The sequence below is a fragment of the Triturus cristatus genome, chromosome 8 (genome assembly GCF_964204655.1).
Source record: "Triturus cristatus chromosome 8, aTriCri1.1, whole genome shotgun sequence".
In the NCBI taxonomy this organism is placed as follows: domain Eukaryota; kingdom Metazoa; phylum Chordata; class Amphibia; order Caudata; family Salamandridae; genus Triturus; species Triturus cristatus.
In genome coordinates this window covers 1,628,143,350-1,628,164,858 of record NC_140591.1, presented here as the reverse complement: position 1 = coordinate 1,628,164,858, position 21,509 = coordinate 1,628,143,350, and the positions used below count along the sequence as shown (strand labels likewise).

The following is a 21,509-nucleotide window of genomic DNA, read 5'->3' as shown; positions in this document are numbered from 1 at the left end:
TCCCATTCTGTCTACAAGGGTATATACGGTGAGGACTCCCTTTTGTAGTTGCTCATGGAGGGCAGCCGGATCCCAAAGAAGTACCCATACATTGAGAGGCAGACTGGAATTGTACAGGAACAGATCTCAAAGCATATTCGATGGAGGTTGTTCTTCTCTAGGGTGCTGAACCAGTGGTCCCTGCAACCTTTTAAATGCATAAATGAGGTAATGGCGCTGTCCCAATGACAAGAAGGGGGATGTCATACCTTAGGGTATTTATATCTGGGGAGACATTTCTTCCTTTTCAAGAGGCACAGAAGGTATTTGGGGTGGGCCCTGGACACTTCCCACATTATGCAAAACTCAGTAATGGCAAGGGGGATCTGGACTTGGTTCCTGACTGCTCTGGCACCCACAAGGGCGCTCAAGGCAGTTTTGCAACTGGGTGCGTCCCGACACACAAGAAGCACATAGATATAGAACGCTGTGATTTGAAAGCTCCAAAAAGGTGAGCAATTATAGATCTGTGTAGGAAACAGATATTTGGAAACAGCTAACTGATAGGATCTGCCTGTGCTTAGGTTCGGGAGGTCCTGGGTAAGCAAGATTTGAACTAATACGATTTAACTTCCTCCACCGAACATAACTGACACTAGTAGTCATAACCCGAAATAGATACCCCTTACCCTTTAGTCTTAGTACTATGAGATCAAATTAAGTCAGCAAAGATTTTCTCAAAGATGAATATTTGTGGAACCCATAGTTTGGTGATGATGCAACAATGAGATGAACGGATGACTGTGTTTAGTATTTGATGATGTCCTTTGGGCTGTGCAATGCATTTGCAACTTTCCAACATTTTGTAAATTACATTTTCCAAGATATGTTGGACATGCACAATAATACATATCTTAATAAAGTTCTTATTGTTTTTTAGAAAATCTGAAAAGCATCAAAAATATGGCAAGGGTGTGCTAAGAAGACTAAAAGAATATTTAAACTTTGCAAAGCCAGAAAAGTGTCTGTTGGAAGTGTCCAAAGTGGTATTACTGAAGTCCTGAATCTCTCAAACGAATTCATATGGATCTGTAGAAGATCAAGTTAGTACATGATTGACCCCACCTCGAACAGTCATAGAATAGTCATTCCTAGGGTTCTCCAATGTTTATAGACACTTTATACAGAACTTTTCAGAGATTTTGTGTCACATTTGGAAGTTCACCCATAAAAGAGTTGCTTTTCACTGGGGCGGGGGACAGGGATAATTTGAAACCTTTAAGAAAGCATTTACAAATGCCTCCACCCTAAGACTTCCTGACTGTAATTGCCCTTCCTCATAGAAACGGATGCTTCCTTCGTTGTTATAAGTGCTATTCTGTTATGGAAAGAGACTTAACTGGCGAAATCCACCTGGTGGCATAATATTACAGAACTTTAGCATCTGCTAAAATCAACTATGCCATTGGTGACAGAGAACTCATACTCAATACTGAAAGCACTCTCCTACTGTAGAAATTATTTAGAAGGCACTGAGAATCATATTACCATCAGGACTGACCAAGAGAACATACAGTGTCTTAAATTCCTGAAATTCCTGAACCCTAGAAAAACCAGGTGGTCCCTTTTCTATGTTTTGCTATAGAGTCAATTATAGGCCAGGGAACAGGCATTGGAGGGTGGATGCATTATCCAGGAAAAAGGGAAAACGTCAGACTATCAACAGCCCTTATGCATTTTAATCACAGAGCAATTATTCTGAAACAGATAAAGGATTTTTAGAACATCTTTTACAAAACTATCAGAAGTTTAATGAGAAAACAATGTCAAGTCAAGTCAAGTCAAGAGATACGTATTCGGCCACTAAAGGCCATAAAAGCAAATATTTGATAAAAAAATAAGGTAATTAAAAGATCCCACATATACAATTAGAAAACTAAATCACACAAGTCAATAAGCTAAAAAGCCACAGTACACACAAATACAATGTGTATCACAAGATCCCCACAAAAGAAAACAACAGAATGAATGATTATGGAACAACAAAGGAATAATAATCTCTGATCTTGATATCCAACATAGGAGATTAGAAAGAGGACATGATTCCCCTACAGCTGGACATCCAGAGATGAGGAAGACTTGAGATCTGATTACCTGTCACTTCTGAAGGACTTAGACTGCTGTGTTAAACTGTGCTCAGTGTGTGCACAGGCCAAAATGTCTAGAATGAAAGCCAGGCGAGCCCTACACTCACTTCCTACCCTCAACAACCAGGTCCTACATTTTGATAGATTTTACAACAGATTTACTTCAGTCAGAAGTTACATTTTTGCTTCTAGTTGTAGCTAACAATTTTTCCAAGAGGGACCATTTCATTCTACTTGATAAGAAGCCCACCGCTCCTTCTTTAGACATTACTTTTCTGAGGGAAGTAGTAAAGTTTTATGGATTACTTTCTGGTGGAGCCTATAGGGGGTCCCAGTTTATTGTCAAAATCTGGAGGTCTTATTTGAGACTTGGGGGTGATACATTACATGTCAACAAGTTATCATTGACAGTCTGATGGGCACACTGAGAGGCTGAAAATTGCGTTCCCCCTCACATTTGGCCACCAAAGATTTGCCATATCACAGTTTCATCACAACAGACTCCCATACAGGAAATAAGTAAAATGCACAACAACTATTTTACAACATCTAAGAATGGCAAAGCAGCAAGATATAAAAACTATGCTGACAGACATCTCGCCCCTCGTTCCACCTACACGGTTGGGGAAAGGATCTTGTTATCCATGGATTACCTCTCAATTCTGGGGATATATTAAATTTTCCCCCTAAATTTGTCTGTCTGGTTCTTATCCTCAAGTTAATTGGTACAGAAGCAATCAGGTTAGTTCTTCCTGGTCACTGGAAAATTCCTCAGGCTCTCCAAGTGTCTGCCTTCAAGATAGCCCATTCAGCTAGTCCTTCACTCCTCCCCTTGCTTTGGTAGCTGGAACATCCTATTATGAGCAAGAGGACATTTTGGACGCTCGGTGGTGCAGAGGTCTATTTTGGTAACTTGGAAAGGGTATGTGCTGTCTGACAGTTTATGGGAACCAGCTTCCTTTGTCCCTCAATTGGTATCCACGTTTCAAAAGAAAATCCCATCCAAACCTGAACCCCACGGAGAAGGGGATACGTGGGAGGTGGGTTGATGATGTCAGGCCACAAAACACTTTAGAACACAGAAGAATGGGAACTTGGAAGAGATGGCTCAGAGGTCTGTGGAAAATACACATTCATACACGTTAAATCATATTTCCCAGACTCATAAGCACAGCCCAAGCCACTAGACCATTCAGACCTGGTAATTAATTAATTTACCACAAGAGGCCAACAAAGTTAAGGTAAAAAGTGGCAAACTAGGTATTCAGACCAGACCTTTATAGAGTTCTCTTGTCTGGCAACAGAGGTTAGTGCGATTATTTGTTATTCCCTTGGTTCACACCTGGCTTGTCCCGCCGCCTTTGTTGTTTTTCACCTTTTTGGGTCCCTTCAATCCTGTAGTATCCTTATCTGTAGCTAGTGGTTGCCTGCTTTGTTACCCTCTTTTGAGTTTGTCTCCTTGCCCGGTGCCCCTCTTTCCCAGTGCAGCAGAGGCTTTCCGTCTTCAGCCCCTGAGCAGGACTCAAAGAACGCTGGAGCTAGTCGCACCTGGAAAGTCTTGAACTCTGTTATCTTTTGGTATACCTTCTTATTTTTTTCTGACCACCAGACTGCAGACTCCATTGTTGCTCTATTTTCTAGTGTGGGCCTGCCTTCATTAACATCCTTGACCTAATTCCGAGGGTTAGTCGGGGGAGATAGAGGCATTGGACTTGACATCCACAGTCTCGCATTATTGTGTCTATCACACTCAGACAGCAACCAGCCCCATGCAAATCAGCCTTAGTCTTGTTCCAATAGGCAGCTCCTATGACAGGCAGTGGAGAATATGAATGAGTGAGCAAGCGAGTCAGTCAAAGAGTGAGAAAGAGAGGAGGCTTGTACAGACTGCCATAATGAAATGAGTGCTCTTGAGAGTTAGAAGTGGGACAGATCTCTATCACCATCACAATTAGAGGGGTTTGAGAGAGACACTTACTTGTCTGAGGTATCTCTTATTTTCATGTCTGAGCTCTGATTTTGCGCATCTCGCTGGTTAAGGACATAGTTTTCCTTCATATATTCCTCCCAGGACAAGAGAGTCGCTGTCTCATTCTCATCCAACCGGTGCACTGTCACAGAAATTACAGATAAATCAGAAAAAGTGCATACAAGCTTCAACAATATCCATACATACCTCAATAGCAGATGACATAAGCGAAACCTCACATATAATTGTAACATCTTACAACACCTTCTAGAAGTCTCACATGTTGACAATATACCCTGCACATACTGCCACCATTTATCAATATTTTTAGTAGCCATCTTTGTTCATATGTAGGAGAAAGTGTAAGGTCTGATATGTTCAACTAGCTGTTATGTAAACTTGAGCAACCTTGCCCACTCTCTAGGCCTCTGCAGAACCACAGACTCAAGGGTACTTGATGATGAGCCAACTTCAGAAGCAAGAGGTCCTCTCCAAGTACTCTGTGCTATGAACATTACGAGTTAATCAAATGTCATCCATCAAACTCAAAAGAGGAAGGTGGCAGATCTCTGCGCTTGATTCACAAAGTTAAACTTAGACCAAAAGTCTAGGTTTACGATGTTCAGTATTCACAAAGGTAAATTACGTGTAGTATCTTTAAGTCTGCACTCGAACCAGAATCTCCGCCCCGAGTACATAGATCAGAGTGGGAGAATACACTCTGGGTGTGGAGTTGTTTTCTCTGCAGGCGAGCCAGAAAATTCCGGCCCGAGTGTGGACGTAAAGATACTACTCGTAACTTACCTTTGTGAATACTTAAAGTCGTAAACTTAGACGTTTGGTCTAAGTTTACCTTTGTGAATCGGCCCTCTCTCTTCAACCAAGCCCCATCCTTTGATACAAACTCTGCCCCCTCTAACCAACCCTTTCTGGACAATCAGCTATCTCAGAGCCCATTACCCTGACTTTCTGAACTACGGCCCACTCTCAATCCACACCTCCATAGATATATAACTCAAGCCCTTTTAAATGATTTTTTTGTGGTGAACTACACCACATTAAGATAATGAAATGTTTGGCATCCATTCCGACTGTGCATTTTTGAGGTGTCAACACCATCAATGCTAATTCACCCTCCATTATTTACTACTGGGGTCAAGGACAGCATTGACAGCCTTGCCACAGGAAACATGCCTTCTCCTTAGTAACTACAGCCCAGATTTACAAACCTCTCACACAATGCTGCGCACTACCCAAAAATGCTGTGCTGCTTGAGGGGCATAGGGAAGGACAGCGCAAATCTACTGAGATATGACTCTCTCCTCACCTTTCTCTAGTGCCTGAGGACAATCAGGCCGCCAAGCACCACACAGGCACATTTGCACCATCACCATAGTGCAAGAGTGTGTGTGTGTGGGAGTCTAGCATAGGGTTTGGTACCCTTCAAGTAGTATGATAGATTAGACTAACTTAAAAATGTTTTGGGTGTGTGCTGTGCAATGCAGCACACATAGAAAGTGGGAAGCATTAATAGAAGTAAGGCATTTCTCATTTTTAACATCTGCTTCAAAGCAGCGTTATTTATTGGCACAAAACCCTGTCTACTATTGTTAGTAGATAGGGTTTTGCATCAAAATGTAATGATGGTTGCATGTGAACGCCTGTATACCACCCATGATTCCGGTCCAGGGAAGACATGGCTTGGCAGTTCGGGCTGGACTGTTCCCATGAGGCACAGGGTCAAGACTGATTTGCATATGGCCATGTCTAAACTGGGGTGGTGTAGTGGGCAAAAGAACGATGGATTTAACCCAGATCTCTTGACTGGGGGAGAATGTCTGCATTGTCAGCATTCCGTCCATCATTTGTTTGTTGTAACGCTTTTCGCCCTAAGTGGGATGGGTATTCCCAGACGTGGGACCCGTGCTCACTATGCCACTGGAGTCAAGCTATCCTGGCTGATGACGGCTGATAGCCAGAAACCGGTCCTAGGATGCTTGATTCCGGTCCAGGGAAGACATGGCTTGGCAGTTCGGGCTGGACTGTTCCCATGAGGCACAGGGTCAAGACTGATTTGCATATGGCCATGTCTAAACTGGGGTGGTGTAGTGGGCAAAAGAACGATGGATTTAACCCAGATCTCTTGACTGGGGGAGAATGTCTGCATTGTCAGCATTCCGTCCATCATTTGTTTGTTGTAACGCTTTTCGCCCTAAGTGGGATGGGTATTCCCAGACGTGGGACCCGTGCTCACTACGCCACTGGAGTCAAGCTATCCTGGCTGATGACGGCTGATAGCCAGAAACCGGTCCTAGGATGCTTGATTCCGGTCCAGGGAAGACATGGCTTGGCAGTTCGGGCTGGACTGTTCCCATGAGGCACAGGGTCAAGACTGATTTGCATATGGCCATGTCTAAACTGGGGTGGTGTAGTGGGCAAAAGAACGATGGATTTAACCCAGATCTCTTGACTGGGGGAGAATGTCTGCATTGTCAGCATTCCGTCCATCATTTGTTTGTTGTAACGCTTTTCGCCCTAAGTGGGATGGGTATTCCCAGACGTGGGACCCGTGCTCACTACGCCACTGGAGTCAAGCTATCCTGGCTGATGACGGCTGATAGCCAGAAACCGGTCCTAGGATGCTTGATTCCGGTCCAGGGAAGACATGGCTTGGCAGTTCGGGCTGGACTGTTCCCATGAGGCACAGGGTCAAGACTGATTTGCATATGGCCATGTCTAAACTGGGGTGGTGTAGTGGGCAAAAGAACGATGGATTTAACCCAGATCTCTTGACTGGGGGAGAATGTCTGCATTGTCAGCATTCCGTCCATCATTTGTTTGTTGTAACGCTTTTCGCCCTAAGTGGGATGGGTATTCCCAGACGTGGGACCCGTGCTCACTACGCCACTGGAGTCAAGCTATCCTGGCTGATGACGGCTGATAGCCAGAAACCGGTCCTAGGATGCTTGATTCCGGTCCAGGGAAGACATGGCTTGGCAGTTCGGGCTGGACTGTTCCCATGAGGCACAGGGTCAAGACTGATTTGCATATGGCCATGTCTAAACTGGGGTGGTGTAGTTGGCAAAAGAACGATGGATTTAACCCAGATCTCTTGACTTGGGGAGAATGTCTGCATTGTCAGCATTCCGTCCATCATTTGTTTGTTGTAACGCTTTTCGCCCTAAGTGGGATGGGTATTCCCAGACGTGGGACCCGTGCTCACTACGCCACTGGAGTCAAGCTATCCTGGCTGATGACGGCTGATAGCCAGAAACCGGTCCTAGGATGCTTGATTCCGGTCCAGGGAAGACATGGCTTGGCAGTTCGGGCTGGACTGTTCCCATGAGGCACAGGGTCAAGACTGATTTGCATATGGCCATGTCTAAACTGGGGTGGTGTAGTGGGCAAAAGAACGATGGATTTAACCCAGATCTCTTGACTGGGGGAGAATGTCTGCATTGTCAGCATTCCGTCCATCATTTGTTTGTTGTACCACCCATGTAACGCCACTTGATGCTTTACGCTGCTTTGCGTTACTGTTAGGCAACTTTCTAGAGCAAAACAAGTTTTGCACCAGAAAGCAAATAAAAAATATATTTTGCGAAGGTTTGCATCACTTTAGTGACGCAAACACAATGCAAAAGGTTGTACATCTGGGTGTAGGAAGCTGGCACTGTATATACTATACTAAAGTAAGGTATAGTGTGCACAGATTCCAGTGGAACCTAAAGGTAGGCAGAGGTTAAAGTTAGATAGAACCGTACTCTCTGTTTGTGGTAGTGTGGTCGAGCAGTAAGGCAGTATCAGAGGGTAGTGTTAAGCATATGATGTACACACTCAGTCAGCAAATGATATCACACACTCAAACAAAGACTGTACTTAAGACCAATTAGTTCTGCATAAAAATATTTTTTTCGTTTTTTATTTTCTAGAACAAAGCATGCCTGGCACAGGTAAGCAATAAATACTTTACAGTAGCAATGCAGTTTGGTTTGATTACAGTTGATTTACTGGTAACGCAATGCTTTTGATATCCTGTACATATACTGTATATAGGCTTTTTAGTAGAATGTCAAGTAGATTACTTTACAGATCACTTTTCTTCCACAGTGCAGTACACCTGGATACTGCACTGGGACATTTCCTGTAAACAGTAAGTATAAGAGTTTTGGTTATTTACTTACAGTTTTAAAGGTTTTTATAGATTATCCAACTCCACAATTAGAAACTTTTTATAGGAAAACAGTCAATGTTATCCTATGGAGGAAAATAGTTTTATCGGTTAGCAGGTAAGTACTTTGTTGTTGAAGTTGGTATTCTGGGGTTAGACTCAGGGGTCCCCCAGGGTCAAGGATGCATTCTTGTTACACCCTCAGCAGCACTAGGGCGGCCGTGTGCAGAGTGCTGAGGCCCAATGTTATCCAGTGGGGGATAGGGGGCCTCCCGTTGGTGGTCTGCTGACGAGCAGGCCACTGGGTTGTGGGAGCAGAGCACCTAGACTTAAGCTCAGGGCAAATGGGGGTTCAAGCCAGCACAAAAGGTGCACCTTTAGCGGAACTGGGGCGGTCAGGTGCAGATTGCTGTTTTGGCGTTGGCCCTGTAGCTTTCAATAGGGAGTCTCCTGTTTGCAAACACATTGCAGGCTCGGGGACGAAGGTCTTCTGGTTGCGACCACCACTTGGAGAGGTAAGTTGGGATGCTGAGGGTTGGTTAGGCACCTCTCTCTAAAATGCCCTCTGTGTGCATTTTTCATTAAATGCCACACTGACATCAGTGTGGGTTTAAAGTGCTGAGAAGTTTGATACCAAACTTCTCAGTTTTCAGTGTAGCCAATATGGTGCTGCAGAGTTCGTAATGACAAACTCCCAGCACCATTTACTCTTAATGGCAGCACTGCACTTACAATGTCTAAGAATGGACTTAGACACTGTAGGATACAGGGCTCATGCACCTGTAGCCTCACCACTGGTAGAGGGCTCCGAGCTAGAGGGGTGACTGATCTATGCCAGGGCAGTGGGTTGTAGGCATGGCACACAGGGATGTGTGCCATGTCGAATCTTCACTTTGTTATGCACCAAGACACGCAGCCTGCAAAGTCAGTGTGTGAGTGTAAAGGTACAGGGCCTCTAAGGGTGGCACAATAAGTGCTGCAGCCCTTAGAGGTCTTCCCTGGCCACTGTGCCCTGGTTACCTGTGGTACCATTTACCAGGGGCTGACCTGTGACCAGAGATGCCAATTGGGTTTTGTTTTAAATGCAGTTATAGGGAAAGAACATAGGCCCTGGGTACCCGATTGGCAAGAGCCCAGGGCACACTCAGTCAAAGCAGATCAGCAGTTCAGCAAAAAGTGGGGTTAACCATGCAGAAAGAGGGCACTTTCTCACCCCCCCCCCCCCAACGAAATAGGATGAGACTAACCTTTCCCTAGAGAGTCTTCATTTTTTATGTGGAAGAACCTGGAAAACCCATCTGCATTGGCATGAGAAGTCCCAGGTCAGTGTTCCAATACAAAGTCCATTCCCTGTAGCGAGATGGACCAACTCAACAGTTTAGGATTTTCACCTTTCATCTGCATTAGCCGTCTGAGACGTCTGTGATCAGTTTGAAGTAGGAAGTGAGTACCAAACAAGGATCGTTTCAGCTTCTTCAAGGACCAAACCACACAGCAAAGGCCTCCCTCTCAATGGCACTCCAACACTGCTCCCTGGGGACAAGCCTTCTGCTAATAAAAGTAACGAGTTGGTCTTGGCCTTCATCATTGGTCTGGGATAGGACCGCTCATAGCCCTAGCTCAGAGGCATCGGTCTGCACAATGAATTGCTTGGAATAGTCTGCAGCTTTGAGAATTGGTGCTGAGCACATTGCCTCTTTCAGGGTGTCAAAAGCCTTTTGACAGCTAACTGTCCAGTTTACCTTTTTGGGCATCTTCTTGAAGGTATGTTCTGTGAGGGGAGCCACAATGGACCCATATCCCTTCACAAACCTCCTGTAGTCCCCAGTCAAGCCAAGGAGTGCCCTGACTTGGGTCCGGGTTGTTGGAGCTGCCCAGTCCTGGATAGCCTGGATCTTGGGCTGTAAGGGTTGCACTTGGCCTCCACCAACAAGGAGGCCAAAGTACACCACCGTTCCCTGCCCTATCTGGCATTTGGATGCCTTGATAGTTAGGCCTGCAGTTTGCCCAAGGTGGATCAGTTGATCCTGACAGGTGGAACTATAGACAGCAATATCATCTAGATAAGCTGCACTAAAGGACTCCAATCCAGCAAGGACTTGATTCACCAACATTTGGAAGGTGGCAGGGGAATTCTTTAAACCAAGTAACTGATAATGCCCATCACGTGCGGAGAATGCTGTCTTTTCTTTTGCTTCTGGTGCCATGCCAATCTGCCAGTACCCTGCAGTTAAGTCAAAGATAATTTGGCTGCACCTAGTTTGTCTATCAACTCATCTGCTCTTGGAATGGGGTGAGCATCTGTCTTGGTGACAGAGTTGAGCCCTCTACAATCCACACAGAATCTAATTTCTCTCTTTCCCCCCTGTGAATGAGGTTTGGGCACTAGAACCACTGGGCTGGCCCAGGGGCTCTCGGAAGGTTCAATAACCCCTAACTCCAGCATCCTGCTGACTTCAGCTCTGATGCTTTCCTTGACTTGATCCGATAGATTTTGTATTTGACAGGTGAACTGTCACCAGTGTCCACATAATGGGTACACCAGTTTGTCTGACCAGGGGTCAAGGAAAAGAGATTTGCATACTGCTGCAAGACTTGCTTTCAATCAGTCTGCTGTTGGGCAGAGAGGGTGTCTGAAAAGACAACTCCATCTACTGACCCTTCTTTTGGGCTGTAGGAGAGGAGGTCAGGGAGAGGTTCACTCTCTGTCTCCTGATTCTCATCAGTCACCATCAGCATGGTGATTTCAGCCCTATCATGGTAGAGCTTAAGGTGGTTCACATGGATCACCCTTTTGGGTGTCCTACTTGTGCCCAGGTCAACCAAGTAGGTGACCTCACTTTTCTTTTTTAAGAAGGGGTAAGGGCCACTCCATTTGTCCTGGAGAGCCCTTGGTGCCATTGGCTCCAAAACCCACACCTTTTGCCCTGGTTGAAATTCTACCAGTGCAGCTTTTTGGTCATATCAGTGCTTGTAAAGCTCCAGGCTGGCCTCAAGATTCTGGGATGCTTTTTCCATGTACTCAGCCACTCTGGACCTTAAGCCAAGCACATAGTCCAAAATGTCTTGTTTTGGTTCTTGGAGAGGCTTCTCCCAACCCTCTTTTACAAGACAGAGTGGTCCCCTGACAGGATGGCCAAATAGAAGTTCAAAGGCGGAAAACCCTACTCCCTTCCAAGGCACCTCTCTGCAGGCAAAAATCAAGCATGGTAAGAGGACATCCCGTCACCTTTTGTGTTTCTCAAGGAGCCCCATAATCATGCCTTTCAATGTCTTGTTGAACCTCTCAACAAGACCATTGGTTTGTGGGTGGTAGGGTGTAGTAAACTTGTACTGCACTCCACACTCTTTCCACATGTGTTTTAGGTAAGCAGACATGAAGTTGGAGCGTCTGTCTGAAACCACCTCCTTAGGAAACCCTACCCTGGTGAAGACACCAATAAGGGCCTTGGCTACTGCAGGAGCTGTAGTAGTCCTAAGGGGAATTGCCTCAGGATACCTAGTGGCATGATTCACTACCACTAGAAGGAATGTGTTTCCTGATGCTGTGGGAGGTTCAAGTGGACCCACTATGTCCACACCTACCCTTTCAAAGGGAACCTCAACCACAGGCAGTAGTATCAAGGGGGCCTTTGGGTATCCACCTGTTTTGCCACTGGCTTGACAGATGAGAAGGGAGCTGACAAACTCCTTTACTTTTTGAGATATCCGGGGCCAGTAAAAATGGCTAACTAGCCTTTCCCAGGTTTTGCTTTGGCTCAGATGTCCAGCTAGGGGGATATCATGAGCTAAAGTTAGTAAGAACTCCCTTTACTTCTGAGGCACTACCACTCTCCTTGTGGCTTCAGGGATGGGGTATTTGGCCTCAGTGTACAGTAGTCCCTCCTCCCAATAAACTCTGTGGGTACAACTGACATATCCTTTTTCTTGAGTAGCAGCTTGCTGCCTCAGGCTTTTTTAAGAGTTGGACAGTCCTTCTGTCGAAGGCACAGCTCTTCCCTAGAGGGTCCCCCTGGGCCTAAGAGTTCAACCTGTTAAGGGTCAAGCTCCATGGGCTCAGTTCCCTCTGGGGTTTCCAAGTTTTCTCCCTGAAGAGAGGGGTCCTGATCCTTTTGCTGTACAGAAGCTGGTTTCCCAGTCTTCCTACCTTTCCTCTTGGAAGTTTGGGCTATACTTTCAAGCTCCAACACTTCTTTTACACCCTGTTTTCTGCTCCGTAATCCTGTTTTTACACACACCATCTCAGGGATATCCAGCATTGCTGCATTGGTTTTCAATTCTACCTCAGCCCATGCTGAGGTTTCCAGGTCACTGCCAAGCAGACATGCAGCTGGAAGCTTTGGAGAGACCACTACCTGTTTCAGGCCAGTAACCCCACCCCAGTCTAATGTTACCATAGCCATTGCATGGTTAGTGGTAACACTGTCAGCATTGGTGACTGGGTAGGTTCTCCCAATAAGGTATTGCTCAGGGGAAACCAGTGTATCTCTCACCATAGTGGCACTGGCACCTGTATCCCTCAGAGCTTCTATCCTAGTTCCATTAATCCAAGGGTTTTGCAAATAATTATTTAAGTTTGGTGGCCACACAGCTAAAGTGGCAAACTCAACTTCCCCTTCTGAAACTAGAACTGGTTTAGTGTGCAACCCTATTTGCTCTTGGCACACTGCTGATCCTATCTAGAGACTGGCTACACCAGGAGTAGCTGTAGTAGGACTAGGGGGCTGCTTGTTAGGACAAGTAGCATCTCCACTTAGGTGTCCCAACTTTATACAGTTGTTACACTAGGCCTTTGCAGGATCAAAGTTCTTTCCCCTGTACTTAGTAGTAGATTGGGAAGAATTTTGGGACCCACCACCGTGAAGGTTTTTGAAGTCCTTTTGAAGGCTCAGGCTTTTTATCTTGGGAATTCTCACCACCTTTTTCCTGGGGAGGTTTTGTAACCCCTTTCTTTTGGTCACCCCCAGTGGTAGTTTTTGTCACCCATGTCTTGACCCAATGGTCTGCCTTCTTTCCCAATTCTTGGGGAGAAATTAGACCTGGGTCTGCCAAATGCTGATGTAACTTTTCATTAGTGCAATTACTTAAAATATGATCAGACTGTGCACCTGGATGCCCAGCTAACCAATTTTCACACTGCACCACTAGCACTTTTTTTTCTCACCCAAAAATATTAAAATGTTTCTGGACTATAGAAAAGATGGGATATTCTGATGAAGAAACCCCCTCATGAAGAAGAAAACTTGTTGATTGATTTGGATTGTTTCTGCGTATTGGCGTATGTTGTGTTCGAGAAGGTGGGATCTACTGGCATGGTCTAGGTGTGCTGCTGATTTGTTTGTGCCTTAAAATATAAAGTTAGATGACTACTGACTTACACTTAGGAGACCACTGTTTTCTATTGGGGGGATGGCAGCAGAGCCAAAGCTGGCATGTCAGCTGATTTTGACCACGGGATCATGCTAGCCTGACTACTGGTATCAATAGATCCCCCTCAGTTGGTTCAGCTCTTTCAACCTGAGCATCCCAGAGGATATCTAACCCCATCCCCTCCCATTACTTCTGCAGCTCCCACAGAGCTGCTGAATACCCCATGGGTCACTCAACTCTGGCTAAGATCACCCAATCCCACAGTCTCCTCTTGTTCATGAATGCTAATGACACAAACCCTCTCTATTTTGGAATAAAATGGGTCATCAGAGGCAACCTTCTGACAATGCATGATGGAGGTCAGAGATGGATGGGCAGTGACTTGCTCAAGCTTAGTTGATACATATCAAGGTCCGGTGGCACAGGGACCAGCTGACCAATGGGTGTGTCATTTCAGACTTTAATCAGAGGGACTGTCCTCTGTCTGTAAGAATCATTAACACTCTGGGCTCCAAAACCGATGAAGATTACATTTGTTCACTTTCACATCAAGCTACTAAAGTCATGCCATTCCATATACTTACCTGCGATGTAAAAACTCTGATGTAACAGTAACACACATTTCTTTTTGGAAAACATTAGCCCAACAACACAGTTGTTAGGAAGCAGGCTGCTTGCTGGTTTACCCTCACTTTGTTGCGCTCATTTTGAGTAGTAGGTACTGGTGTAACGGCTCTGAAATGCCCTGAGACCTGCTAAATCGGACTTGGTGCACGTGTTCTGAACCTTAAAATGATGCATGTTTGATTGACTTGTCCCATATTGGCATAGCCTAACTTACTTATAAAATCCCTAGTATGTGGTTCCGGATACACAGGGCCTGTAAGTTAGAGTGTCGCCCAAGGGACTGCAGCACTGGTTGTGTCACCATGAGTGGGACAAGGTAAAGCTTGGCTCTCACTTTGCCAATGCAGACTGGAAGGGCAGTTTTAAACTGATAACTCCACTTTGCCATTAAAGGTGAAGGCAAAGCTCAAAACTCCCTTTTTAATGAATGTAAGTTACACTTAAGGTAGGCCTAGTGAGCCTTAAAGCTTAAAGCAAGGTGCTGTGTGTTAAAATTGGGAACATGTACTTTTACATGTTCCAGCAGTAAAAATACTAAATCCTCCTTTTTATTGTGGAAAGACTAGTAGCCCCATTGGCAAGTACAGAGTTACAGGATGCACTTTAGCTCCGCTAACTCCTGAATGGAACTACTAAAGTTGGTACAGTAAGGTATCAAAATTATCAGTGTATTAAATTAGATTTAGCTGTTAAATGTAATGTAATGTCACTGGCGGCAAAGTGCAACTTCAGAAGTTGTCACTATAGTTGTCCAAAGTTTTTAATGCCTGTTTACTGTCGTACTCAGAATCTGTCCTACCGACAGCTTTCTGCCCTCGTGGGGCTATGTACTATTGACTCATAGAGCAGGAGACAATAGGGAAAGGAGGTGTCACCTCACTCTTGCAGGACGCCACAGGGGTTTTGACCTAAAAGGTGAGCTTCAAAGCTGAATCCTCCTTTGAAGGGAAAATAGAAAACACTTGGGAGAGGGGCTGCTCTACCGTTTAGGCAGACAGGCTGGCACTAGGGACAGGGAAGAGGAAGCCAGTTGGCAAACCGGTTTTTCCAGGGGCTTGTACCCCCTTGGTAGCCACACCTCTGGGTTGGGCTAGGCAGCTCCAAACCAGTGGTTAATTTGTGAAAACATAAGTGCTGGGGCTCTCGTTAGCAGGCAACTTGCACCAGCCAATTGCTCCTATTATAGCGACCTATAACAAAACCAATTATTAACCATGAAACCCTACATGTAGAGAGAGGATGTGGCGTAATGACCAGAGTAGTCAACTTTAGAACTGGGGTACCAGATTTGAGTCTCTGCAGTAGGCTCAACATCCTGTAATTCTGGGCAAATCACTTAATCTCCCAATGCCTACCAAACATGAATGTGTCCTTAACTGGTGCTCATGAAAAGCTCTCCAATATCTATGGGAGGAGTTTGTGCTATAAGCGCCAGAGTCGAGGATTAATTGCAGGTGCTGTGCACTGGAAACCACCGGCTCAAATTGAGCACTGCTCCACACGCCGGGAGAGGGGTCCTGCCATATTGGAAGTGGGCAGTATGGTGCATCCTGGGATGCCCAAATACCACACTTCACAGAAAGAGGTCATCAGGTGGTAAGAAACCTAGTACCCCATTGGCTACAAACTGCATCCTCCACCGAGGGCATTTTCTGTATAAAAATAGGGCACCCCTGGCGCCCAGAACTCAGATCTCGACTGGAGATGAGAGAGGATCGAAGAAAATCTGCCCTGCTGCACTGTGGAATCACCAAAGAGAGGCGGTACAGGTGTGGAGTGCATCTCCTCAACCTGGTGGCCTGCAAAGGAGAGGGACTGTGCCTACTATGTCTTGCTCAAGGAGAAGTCATCTCCAGAGTCCATCCAAAGCCAAGCGACTCCAAGGGCCAGCTGACTGGCCTCCTCTTCTCAACACAGAGGCACAACAGCAGAAAAAGCCTGCTGGGGAAAGTTGGTAGCCCAAAGTCTTTAAACCGCTGCCAACCGCTGCTATGCAACACCAGGGACCAGGATCCAACACACAAGGTTGCACCCGAGTCCGCTGAGCCCAGGAGTGCAGCTGAAACCTCCAGAGGACAAGTTATTGACCCAGAAAGGACTGGCCTGTGACTGTGATACTGAGCGACCAGAAGTCCAGTGGTGACTGGACCTCTCCCAGTTCTGAGAGGTCTTCGAGGGACTTGGCCCTTGTGACATGGACCACCTCACCCCCTTTGCAGACAGAGGGTTGCTGGTATGGTGTTGTGGAAGGATAAAAATCATCCAGTCAAATGATGGTAAAGAAGCTGTGGTCATCTAGGAAGGGGCAACTACATGAAGAGGAAGGATAGAAAGCTATTGAATAAGATACATGCAACTGACACTGAGAAGAAAGCCAACCAATGAAAAGCAATGGGCTGACCAAAACCCACTGCAAGTGCGGGTTTAATACACAGCTGAAAGGAGCATATAGGTGAGTCCTAAAATACCAGTCAACTCTGTATTATTTCCCACTGGTGTTTTAGTGCATTCTTGGCCCCATCTTCATGAGACAATGGCCCAATCCCTGGAATTGTGCTGTGAGTGATGAGGAGAGACATCTACCATGTTCGGCCACACTCTTAAACCTTTCTTTCATGAGATACACATGTAGGGATCTAATCTAGAACAGGGTGCAGCCCCCCTTTCTCTAGAGCCCTAAATCCTGTCTCAGTATGGGAAGGAACAAGGAGATGCAGGAAGGGATCTGTTGCCCTAAAAGCTTTAGAGTAAGAAGCAGTGGAGAAAGGATCACACCTAACATACAGGAGGTAGACAACAGATCATACATGTCACAGCTGAGGACAAGCACAGTTCACTCACTGAGCAGCTTCTTGCCACGGACTGGTCTCCGCAACATAACATTATTGACCAAGAAGTAGAGGAGGCTGAAGAGGATGAAGGGTGGCGGGGCAGGAGGTCGGTTGCTGTACTCCTCAATCAGGTTGTGTCGCTGAAACTTCCAGATCTGATCAGTGTGATCTTGTACTTCAGAGAAGGTGTAGCTGGAAGCAAAGATAGCAACTGAAAAGGTTAGATGAAGGTATGCATTTTACCATGAAAATAAGGATGAGAATCGCACTACATCAGCGAATTGGAAGAGCAACCACTCAAGGTGAGGAAAAGCAAATGACCTGGGAAGGACATGTAATTTCACAAAAATCAATTTAAGACAACAGGCAGGAATAAGGAGAGAGAAAATAAGGACAGAAAAAGAAACAAAGCAAGCTGGAGAACTAAAGAGCAACACTGCAACCTATCCTATTATGAATGACCAGACCAAAACCTGAGGAATGCAAGAAGGCAGACCTTTACATTAGGGTGGATATACCATTTTAAATAGGACTAGTTGATGCTTTGCAACTTATTCTGGAAAGAGCGGATCAGGTTTATATATGGACAACGACAAGCATCACTGAGGGAGCAGAGAACAAGCTAGGAAATGGCTGCTTGTGATAATGTTTTTCAATAGAAGTCATGCAAAGCATTTCTTTTTCTGTCACCCATCTTTTGGAGAAGCTTGGAAATCTCTAGTTACAGGGACTACTGTTGTAAATGATATATTTTGTTTAGAGGCTTTGGCACGGGCTGTTTTAGGAATTCTATTGTGTAGCCATACCTTACTATGTCTAATACCCAGAGGTCAGATATAAATTGTATCTAGGCAGGGTAATAAGCCTGAACCTTTCCTTCCATCATATTGGGAGATGTGGGGATTGGGCTGCCAAGGAAGTGATGCTCAGCTCAACTTGTCCTGCCAATTTCTGGAAGACAGGCCTTTCTGTGTTGTCTTCCTCCAAATTATCATCCAGTGTAGCGATGGGTGGACCTGATAGCTTTCCCTGGAGGAGCGAAAAGTACTGGATGACCCTGAAATGGTAAAGTCCATTTTTTATACAATCTTCATGTGTAAGAGAGTAGTCCTGCCTAGGATACTCAGGGGTTTGGCTTGTTCCAGAGGAGGTTTATTACAGATGGATGGATGTATACCATCTCTTTACCCCCACCCAAAAGGTGGCAAAGCGTGTTCCAGATTTCTGGATCTTACATTGGTAGCTAATGGGTCATTGTTGTGCACAGGAGAGCCCCAGATGGTCCAGCGTACTGTAAATGGGGGAGGGATGTAGAGATGTGGGCAGTATCCGAAGAAGTGGCCTTAAAAACTGAAGAACAGAGAGGGTTACGCCAAAAACCTACAACAGACGCATGGTCGGACTTTGGAGCAGCATTCACTAGAGTAGTAGACACCTAAGGAAAGGACCCATCATGGACTGGATGACTGTGTGCATGCAGACTGAAAAAAGGGGGAGCACTGCCACACTTGCTGGACTAGATATAAAGGAAGGCAATTATAGACGGCAAGTACATAAATAATATACATCTCAACACATGAATAGATTCCTAGTACTTGCAGTGTGTTTAATTTTATTACAGAGAATATATTGCAGAAGAGTAACAATGTGCACGAGGAAATTAGTCGATCACATCTTCATAGTCTTGTCTATGCATTAAAGAGCTACTGTTGCTCGTAATTTACATACGGCACATTGAGATCAAATAGGTGCCTGGCAGGATGTCATGTGCCAATAAGATGTATGTGATTCATCTTGGTCAGCTTCTTGGCTTGATGCACTTCAAAAACCATTTGAATGATCAGCATTACTGCATGATTGTTACATTAAAGTAGACAAAAACAATACAAAATGATTAGGAAAGACCATTAAGACTAGTGGTGTCAGTGCCAGGGAGAATATGCATAGGTATTGCCTTGACTTTGTCAGAATTTGAATATTTGGTCATGTTAAGTGGATCTGCAAGCTTGATACAATAAGAAGGGACACAACAGAGAAGAAAATACTGGAGTGGACCTTGTAGACACTTGAAAAGAGATACAAATGAAGCAGTGGAAAAGAGCAGCAGAGTGGAAACAGAAGAAAAACATTGAGCAAGAATGTAAAGATCTGAAGAGCAACAGACACAGTGTGAGTAAAGTGACATGAGAATGAAAAAAGAAAGCTCACAAAGAGCTAAAGGGAAGCAGAAGAGAGATAAAAGAATGAAGACTACGGTGGCCTGACTCACCTGAACATGGCAATCAGCAGGTTTAGGAGCAGAATGTTGGCAAACAGCAGGTACAAACAGAGCAGGACAATCGTCAGCCACTCTGGGAAGACAGGAACTCCATCCAGGGTTTCAGCACATTTCGGTTGAGATGCGACTGACCCATCTGCGGTGCATGTGCTGTTATTAAAGTTTAATTCTGTGACAATAGTAAAGACAAAGGATTCACATCCTCAGCCCTTCCTGTGGCAGGAAGCATTTCAAATTCAAAAGGTTGCATACATCATGAAACAGTATACTAGCAAGCAATTAGCATAAAGAGTAGCAAAGAGCATGAAGGTTTGCTGAAGTTTTGGATAGAATATCAGTGAGAGCAGTACACACAGTCAAGGTAGGATACTTAAAACGACAAATTACAAACTTTCACTAAGCAGTAACAGCCACATTAGCTCACATGCAGAGGGCTGAATCGCTCTATCCCACAATGATCTTGTCTTGGGATCCCTGAACTTTCAGGATATCATGCCACATGGGACAAAAGGGAGACATTTCCCTGTAGTCACATATTCGTCAAAGCTGTCATGTCACCTGTGGTACTTATTATTTGCCCATTCTGCTCCCCTTTTAGCATATCATCATGAATGTTATGCTTTTTATATTGAATGTTATGCTTTTTATATTGTATGTAATATATTGTCCTAATCCAATAGACATTAGGTTGACTGACCTCTCTTAGGTGCATATCATCAAGGACCGGCGATAATTATCACTAAGCGCACTTAGCGCTAGGATAATTATCGCCGGGTAACGTGGAATTTTATCGCTGAGATAGCGTGCTATTAGCAAGGCTTAGCTCAAAAGCGATAAAATTCCAAGCGCTAACTGCCAAATGTGAGATTATCGCTGGAAATCCAGCGATAATCTCACAAAGTTTGGCGATAGCTTGTTGATAGGGCAGGGCAGACTTAGCCATGATATCCACCTTACATAGGATATCATGGCTAAGTCAGTTTTGAAGCAGGCGTAAGGAAAGTAGTGATAACAGAGGTTATCGCTACTTTGCTTGTCGCTCTGCAGGTTAGCGTGCCCATTGATAATTGGAGAAATGTCCCTTAGCAACATTTCTCCAGTTATGTCAGGGCAGGACCGCCCACTTTGCATCTCATTAGAGATGCAAAGATGGGCGTTGGTGGAAAGGGCGATAATGCAAGGATTCACGCGATAGCGTGACCTTGCTGATTAGGCGATAACATTTTGCTCCCTGGAATATGGTTGAGCACATCCTGGTTTTTAGGGACCTGGATGAGACCTGAGGATAAAGCATGACACCAATAGGGTGTGTGAGGGTCTACATAGTAAACAATTAAGATTGTGGATTTGTGAAGATTTAGCCTAGAATAGTATAAAAATAGGACACTATTTGGTAATGATTGATTGATGGTTGGAGGACGTATCCTATGGTCTTTCCTCTCCCCCCCATAGAGAGCATCTGACTGACCCTTTGGTCTTACCTTTTGCTATTACATCTCATTAACTCCTCGAGATCATAGACACTGGGGCACGTAGTTGTCCCAGTTCTACCTGTATAAAGCAATGTCATCTAGGGAGGTGGTACTGAAGCCATCCATCCCAGACAGTACTTGGTTGACTAACATTTAGAAGGAAGGAGCATTCTTTAACCCAAAAAGCATCACTTTAAACTGAAAGTACCTGGGGTAGAGAATGCAGAACTCTCTCGTGAAAATACTGTTAGGAGAATCTGCCTGTACTCTAAAGTTAAATCAAAAGTACTGAGAAACCTGGCATCCCCAAATCGACAATGAGCTCACCAACCCTAGGTATGAGATAGGATCAGTCTTCGTGGCTGCAATCAGCCTCCTGTAGTCTATACGAAACCTCAACTGGAGTCCCCTTCTGCTCCAAGGAATGTTGGAGGGTTCGATCAAACCTAGGTCCAACATCTGGGAGAGCTCTCCCTTGCTGCTGGTCTTCACCTTGTTTGACAACCTGTATCACTTTTCTTTTAACAGACATACTCTCATCTGTTATGGATACACCAAGAGGTGAGCCCAGGTGTCAGCAATAACAGAGACGCAAGCTGCCTCTGCAACTGAGGACAGTCCCTCTGTTGTTCCTCCACTGAGCCATCTTTCTCATGATGTGACAT

At 45.1% G+C, this 21,509-nt stretch overlaps 1 protein-coding gene across 6 annotated transcripts in view; it reads right to left on the bottom strand.

Moving 5' to 3' along the window:
• The window catches only part of LOC146808458 (transient receptor potential cation channel subfamily M member 2-like), a 729,321-nt gene that overhangs the window by 243,505 nt on the left and 464,307 nt on the right, over positions 1-21,509 (bottom strand). For all 6 annotated transcript variants that reach the window (XM_085623568.1, XM_085623566.1, XM_085623567.1 and 3 more), the window contains exons 22-24: positions 19,364-19,541; positions 17,105-17,286; positions 4,105-4,237 (exon numbers count right to left, since the gene is read on the bottom strand). In XM_085623568.1, the coding sequence (XP_085479694.1) occupies positions 4,105-4,237; positions 17,105-17,286; positions 19,364-19,541 (493 nt within the window). The remainder of the gene's footprint in view (positions 1-4,104; positions 4,238-17,104; positions 17,287-19,363; positions 19,542-21,509) is intronic.